At 45.2% G+C, this 7,560-nt stretch overlaps 1 protein-coding gene across 1 annotated transcript; it reads left to right on the plus strand.

Annotated features, from left to right (window-relative positions):
- The first annotated feature begins 241 nt into the window (after positions 1-241).
- Positions 242-7,446, plus strand: sp6 (Sp6 transcription factor). The gene is made up of 3 exons (XM_017439768.3): positions 242-311; positions 2,961-3,076; positions 4,572-7,446. The coding sequence occupies exon 3, from the start codon at positions 4,681-4,683 to the stop codon at positions 5,566-5,568; it is 888 nt and encodes a 295-aa protein (XP_017295257.1). The 5' UTR covers positions 242-311; positions 2,961-3,076; positions 4,572-4,680; the 3' UTR covers positions 5,569-7,446.
- The last annotated feature ends 114 nt before the right edge of the window (positions 7,447-7,560 follow it).

A 7,560-nucleotide genomic window follows, 5' to 3' on the forward strand; every position in this document is an offset into this window, starting at 1 on the left:
AACTAAGAATCTTTAAAGTTTAATAAATAAAATTTAGGATTTATTTTCTGTTTGTAGAATTAATTCCAGATTTCTCCTCCACTTCCTTCAGCGGCTCCTCCGCCCAGCTGCAGCCGAGGAGGGCGCGTCCTCCCCGGGGAGGGGCGGGGTCCGGGCGGGAGGTGGGGGGAGCCAACAGAGGCCCCGCCCACCGTGAAGTGAGTCTCGTGAAGACTCACCTGAGCGGCTCAGAGCTGCTGCGGCTTCACCTGAACCCGGAGGTGAAAATACGATGAGGAGTTTATGTTTGAGGTCAGAGGAGCAACAAGCAGGTAAGATATTTATTATTATTATTATTATTATTATTATTATTATTATTATTATTATTATTATTATTATATCAAGCTGCTGCTGAGGACCTGAGAGCTTCAGGTGAGGCAGAAAGCTGTGAGTTTGAGCAGAAAATGAGCTAAAAATCAAAATAAAACTTTATTTTTAAAACTTTTTAAACTTTATTTTCCTTCTGGCTGTAGAAGAAGAAAAGCTTAAATAAAAATCATAAAACTGACTTCAGGTAAAGTTTTTAAAACTAAATATTTATTGTTTCAGTTTTAAAAACTTGTGATTCTCCTAAATCTGAAGGAATAATTATGTTTAAAATAAATAAATATCTCTTAAAAAATGCTCGTTAACATTTTAAACTTTTCATATTTTATTTTTTTATTATTAAAAAAAGGAAAATTTATCAGAAAGTCCAGCAGATAAAAACCTGCAGCTTTAATTAATTTAAGTTTTATTTTAGGTTTTTAAATCTTTTATAAAAGCAGCTGAAAATAATAAAACTAATAAAGAAAATAAAAGTTTATAAAATTCTGGAGCAAAAACTGAACAAAATTAAGTATATTTTTATTTCAGTCGTTGTTTCATTCTTTATTACTTAGTCATCAGTTCTGTTTAAACTTTTCTGTTTTAAATGTTTTATTTACAGTAAATTTTAATAAAATATTATCCCTAAAACTAATAAAAGCAGGAAGTAAAAACAGAAGATTAAATTATCGTTAATAAAAGTCCTGTGCAGCGAAGTGGAATAAAACTTCTTAATGTTTTATAAACTGATGTTTTGTTTTTAAATCAGTTCATGTTAAATAAAAGAGACGCTTTGAGCGTCAAAATGAGTTCATAATAATAATTTAAAAAGTTTAATCTGATGTTTGAACTTTATTTAAACCAGATTTTTGAAGTTATTTAGAGAAACTTGAGTCTCGTCTGAAGTTTTTGTTGTTTTAACCTCAGGAAAGAAAAATGTTTCTTCACCTGAAGGAGTTTTTTGTTTTTCTTCTTCGTTAAAAAACATCTGAGACGTAGAGCTGTCATCAGAGAGAAATCAGAGATTAATCTGTGATAAATCTGTGATAAATCAGAGATTAATCTGTGATAAATCTGTGATAAATCAGAGATTAATCTGTGATAAATCTGTGATAAATCAGAGATTAATCTGTGATAAATCAGTAATAATCCCGTCTGCGGAGCGTTTAGATCCAAACAGAGTTTAAAGGTTTTTAAACCGTTCAGCTCCATCTCTGACGACGACGTGGGAAAAATAAAAATCCCAGATTTTTTTCCCACGGAGAAAATATTAAATGTTGAAACTAAGAAACTGAATCATTTAGGATTTTATGGCAGAAACGCGACTGAAAGAAAAGAGGAGAGGAGAAACAAAAAAGATAAACCGAGGAAGAAACAGCCGGAGGTGAATTATCAGACAGACTTTAAATGTCTCATCTGAGGTCAAAGGTCAAACCCAGGTTCTGGTTCTGGTTCTGCTCAGGAACACCGTCTGTAAACACAGTTCATCGTGCCGTCCAGAAATGCTGCTTAAAGCTCTATCAGGCAAAGAAGAAGCCAGATGTGAACAGATGTGTCTCCTCTGGACCAAAGAGGAGAACTGTTCTGAGGTCAGCCTGCCTCTCTGATGGTATGGGGGTGCATTAGTCCAGGTTCCAGGACTGTTGAACAGACAGAATGGGACAACCTCAGGTCCAGGTGTTTACAGACTGATGGGAGAAGAAGAGGACAAACATCTGGAGCAACTTTAAAGAGACGAGTTGCTGCCATAAAATTCAAAATTACCCCTTTTTATTTTGGAGAAACTGGTCCACTTTCTGAGTTTAGACAGCTGACGTGTCTGTTTGGTTCTGCTGTGAGTTTGCGAGGTTCACAAATCGCTGTGTTCTGGTTTCATTTATATTTTACTCGACCGGTTTAATTGTTCCGAGTTGGGGTTTGTAATCTTTCCATCGAGAAAATGACGGGTTTGTTCCTCCGCCCCTCCACGGCAGCCTGGTTCTGCCGGGTCTTGTTTTATGACCAGAACCAGCCGGCTCCCTCGGGGCCCAGCTCCTCCTGTCAGACGGGAGGAAGACGTTTCTGTTCGTTTACGAGGGACGGGGGGGACGGGGGGGACAGGGGGGGACAAACCAACCGTCCCACCGCCAGCATTCTCCTGAGATTACAGACAAGAAGCTCCGGGTTTGACCTTTGACCCCAGACCTTTCATCGGGGGCTTTACGCAGCTCAGCTCCGTCCTCCTCAGACAGCTTCAGTCCGTCTGAGAGCTTCCCTGTTAGCAAAATATCTCCTGAACCTCGGGACGGGTTCTAACGGGACCTTCAGGCCGTGACCACAGGACGAACGTCTCCAATTTAAGATGGCCACCGCGAGTCAAAGCCTGGCTTCAGCTCAGGGAGTGGTAGTAGCTGAGAGTGGTCAGCAGCCGGCTCTGGTCCCCCATCAGGTCCCTCAGGTCAGACTCGAGGTCTTAAACCCGGTCTGAGCCGCTTCCTGTCACCTGTGGAAGGTGAAGCTCCGCCTGATGACGGAGGTGAGACATTCCTGAAGCGTGTTTGGGACAGGATGTGATTTCAGCGCGTGTTCCTATAATTATATACATAAAGTAATTGTCCTCCTGTTATTGTTCTCAGGCTCCTGGATGTTGACGCTTCCGTGTGACGCAGGGCGACTTCCTCGTCTCTATCCTGCCTGGAGGCTGTCGGTGTAAATCACGTAGGAGTCGTAAAAACGCCCTCCTGTCTGCCAGGTTTGTCCTCCACCTCCTCCTCCTCCTCGCCGGCGTGCAGGCAGGTTTGTCCTCCACCTCCTCGCCGGCGTGCAGGCGGGCTCTGGCCTGCAGCCATGCCTCTGTCATCGCTGTCATCGCCTCCCGGCTCGGGCCGAGGATGTTGTTTTCTTTTGCTCGTCTCTGACGGTCCTTCACGGGAAGTACCTGGCAGCGGATGCTAGTGGCAGGCCTCTGCCCGGACACGTCCGTCCCACGCCCCTCCCCCTCCGCTGTCTCCTGTCTCCACGGCCACGCGGCGTGAGAACTGCGGTATCCGTGGCAACGAGGGCGGTGCACCCAGAGCTGTTTATTTAGACGCTGTAGAAGGATTTAGGCCTCAGAGTCTCAGAAATGTTGGATCTGAAACGCTGCGGCTGAATCCTGTTCTGAACAGTCAGTGTCTTACCTGCTGTAGATCTCAGGTGGACGGTTTTAACGAACCAAAGGACGAGACACTGAGGGACACGTGCTTTAAGGAACTCCCCGTCGGAGAACAGATCTGCTCCTTTGACTTCCCAGATGTCCTGACATCTCAGATATCCTGACGTCTCAGATGTCCTGACGTCTCCGGTCTTCAGACAGCGAAGCCTCTGATGTGTCCCTGTTTCTCTGAAAGTTCTGATTTTATCTACGACCCTTAAACGCAACATTCTGACGTTCTCCTGACTTCAATAAACAGACATCTCAAAGTCCAAACCTTGTTAAAAACTCATCCTGTTTCAGTCTGACCGTAAATGTCCTTATCCTCCTTCAAAATAAAAGCGCAGCAAAAGCCAGCTTCAAAACAAAAATAGAGATTTTGGATTTGTGTGCAGAATAATTTATATCTGATTATGTTGTATTTTTGGAACCAGAGTCTGTGCACTAACCATGTAAGACTTTAAGCCCCCCCCCCCAAACCACGAAGTCACATGACCTTCATTTTAATCATGAAATAACTAATTAAAGTTAAACTTATTAGAACAAAAGCATAATTTGATCAAATACCAGCAAAGTAAGAACTTTGTGGTTTCCAGTATCTCCATCTAAAAATAAATTAAACTTTATAAAAGTTGTTTTTGTTTCTTTGCTAAAGAAGAAGGACAGACAGCTCTTCTTCTTCTTCTTCTTCTTCTTCTTCTTCTTCTCCTAAGGTACCGTCTCACTGAGCTGCGATTCTTTGGGACAAAATGGCAGAAAAATACATATTTTTTTCTGTTGAATCTCACAGAACGACGTGTTTGCAGAACTCCTGGCAGAGTTTGCAGCACCCATATTTACGGAAACTAAACTGGGAGGAAACTCCAGAGAGCGTGGCCTCACGGCTCACGACGGGAAACGGAGAAATGTTTTTTGGTTACACCTATCCTCACGCTGCTCGCCGCTCGTCACCGCCGCTCGTCACCGCCGCTCGTCACCGCCACTCGCAGCGCAGCGAAGAATCAGCTTCAAGGCGTAAAAATAAACTTTTCAACGTTTTTCTTTCTCTTTGCAGGTTTTTCTAAAGTCTGACCTTCCTGCCATGTGGTGATCCTCTCAGCGTCGTTTGAAAAGACTCTGATCGACTCTTCTCCTCGAGTTCTGATCCGGCACCATCCGCCCTCATGGCCCACCCCTACGAGCCCTGGTTACGGACGGCGCCACCTAGCGGTAGCTCCGACGACATGAACATCCCTTCCTGGTGGGACCTCCATCGTGACGTGCAGGCAGGGAGCTGGATCGACCTGCAGACGGGTCAGGGTTTGCCCTCGGTGAGCCCGGGCGGCTCCATGGGTCTGCAGCCGTCGTTGGGCCCGTACGGTTCCGACCCGCAGCTGTGCACCCTCCCGCCGGCGCAGCACGCCTCGCACTCGTCCCACCTCTTCCCTCAGGAGGGGTTCAAGATGGAGCCGCTGGCCCCGGAGATGCTGCAGCAGGAAACCTTCTCCCTGGAGGAACCTCAGGAGACGTCGGTGTCGGCCCGGCCCAAGCCCCAGCGCCGCTCCTCCTCCCGGGGCGGGGGCCAGGCCGTGTGCCGCTGCCCCAACTGCATCCACGCCGAGCAGATGGGGCAGAGCGCCGACGACAGCCGGAGGAAGCACATGCACAACTGCCACATCCCCGGCTGCGGCAAAGCCTACGCCAAGACGTCACACCTGAAGGCCCACCTGCGCTGGCACAGCGGCGACCGGCCGTTCGTCTGCAACTGGCTCTTCTGCGGGAAGAGGTTCACCCGCTCCGACGAGCTGCAGCGCCACCTACAGACGCACACCGGCGCCAAGAAGTTCAGCTGCGCGCTGTGCCCGCGGGTCTTCATGCGCAACGACCACCTGGCCAAGCACATGCGCACCCACGAGTCCCCGCCCGCCCACGGCGAGGTGAACGGGGACATGCGGGTGGAGAAGGGCTTCGACGAAGCCACACCTCCGCCGCCATCTTTGTCCAGCGTGTCCGACGGCAACGAGCCGCAGCTGAAGCTGAAGTGTGAGACGGAAGCGACGGTGACGGAGTAATCCCACGACTGCAGAGACGTTTGTGTAGCTGAGAGTTCACATTCGGTCCCGGCGGAGTCGTAGTTTCACGATAGAATAGAGAGTAGAAGAAAGATTCAAACTTTTACCGATGGAAGGAAGGAAAACCGCAGCTGAGTTCATCCAACTGAGGCGACGGTCCAGGAGAACAAGCTGCTCGCCTTCAGAAAACGTTTCTGCAGAACGTCACGAACCTTGTTTACGGGAAACTGATCAAACGATTTACAGATTTTAAGGGAAATCTTTTCAATGTAAGCCGTATGCATCCTACTGGACTGGAAGACAACAAAGAATATTCACATTTCAGAATGCTCGACAGCTGTTAGGACAAGATATTGCAGTTTCATGCACTAGAGCGGCTGTTTTTTTGTTTTTTGGTGGTAAAGCACTTATCCTGACCAGGTGACGAAACAAAGACCCGCTTCAGTGACGTGATCCTCGGATCGCAGAGACTGAAGGAGGGAAACAGCTCTGGACCCGGTGAGGTGGATCCGGGTTTCTGTCGGGACACGCCGCGGATCCGTCCTGTCAACACCTCGGGTTGACAGGTCGGAAACAGAAGAAACACGAGATTTAAAGCTGCACGTTAGCAAAATGTGAACGAGGAGCCGAGAGGAGGAAATCATCTTCAGCCTCTGCTGCACTTTGGATTTCAGCTCAAAAACGATCTGAGTTCAGACTTTACAGCCGAAAGGTTTTAGCTTCACATGAAAAAACAGGCGAAACATGCCGGGAGAGGAGGAAAAAAACATTTCAGATAAATGTTTCTGGTCTGAATCCGATCAGTAAAGGTTTATGAAAACTTCTATTAATAAAAATGGTTTTAGGGGGAAGTTCAGATCTTTGTGGGGTTCTGTGGAAAGGTTCTGAACAGTTAATATTTTACCTGTTGTGGATATCTCTTTGAATAATCTCAGTTTGAAGGTTTAATTCTGACCAGTTTGACGAGCTAACAGCTAGCTAACAGCAAAGAGGATCACTACCGTCTCAAAACAGCTTCAGTTTCTAAACTTTAATCACATTTTATAAGAACCATGTTTTAAAAAACTTTTTATTTTACTTTACATAATTATTTACACAAAACTCTGTGGTTATTTAGTGCCAGCCGGCTAACAGCTCGCAGCTAGCTAACAGCTAGCTGTAACACTTCTGCTGCAGTTACCGCAGAAAATACAATAATATTTCTTCTGAAACACTTGTTAAATGTGACGCTGTTAACATGTGAAGATTTACACATTTGCATAAACTCTTATAAAACTTTAAAAATTAAATTAGCAGAAATTTAATTTAAAGTGGAATACTCAAACCGTTTTAACAAGCTAATAACGGCTAGTTAGCTAGCAGGTACACATTCAAAATGGATTTTTTTTTTTAAATCTGTATAATTTTTACAGCACTTTGATTGATGTAAAATATTAAAAACTAGCTAATATTATGTTATAAAGCTTTACATCACATTCAGTTTCACATCAGACAATTATTTACTCAAAACTCTGCAGTTATTTGTCAGCAGTAGTAGCTAGCTAGCAGCTAATGCTAACACTTTTCTGGAGAAAAAACAGAATATTTCTGCTGAAATACGCGTGTGACGTTAAACTGTTAACATGTGAAGGTTTATACACGGCCATTTGCTTTAACTTTTATTAAATGTTGAGAATTAAGACTACAGAAATCTAATATAGAAGCGGCCATGATCAAACTGTGCTGAAAGCTAATATTTGTTAGCTCGCTGTGGCCATTTCTAAAACGGATTTATAGTCTTAAAACTAAAGAAATAAACAGGCGTTTGAACAGGATAAAATATATTTTAAAAAATAGCTAATATCCATCCATCCATCCATTCTCTTCCGCTTATCCGGGGTCGGGTCGCGGGGGCAGCAGCCTAAGCAGGGAGACCCAGACTTCCCTCTCCCCAGCCACTTGGGCCAGCTCCTCCGGGGGAATCCCAAGGCGTTCCCAGGCCAGCCGAGAAAC

The sequence above is a fragment of the Kryptolebias marmoratus genome, linkage group LG3 (genome assembly GCF_001649575.2).
Source record: "Kryptolebias marmoratus isolate JLee-2015 linkage group LG3, ASM164957v2, whole genome shotgun sequence".
Lineage (NCBI taxonomy): Eukaryota > Metazoa > Chordata > Actinopteri > Cyprinodontiformes > Rivulidae > Kryptolebias > Kryptolebias marmoratus.

Bases quoted from the DNA above. Each gene is read 5' to 3' on its own strand.
- sp6 (XM_017439768.3), top strand. From the start codon at position 4,681: ATGGCCCACCCCTACGAGCCCTGGTTACGGACGGCGCCACCTAGCGGT.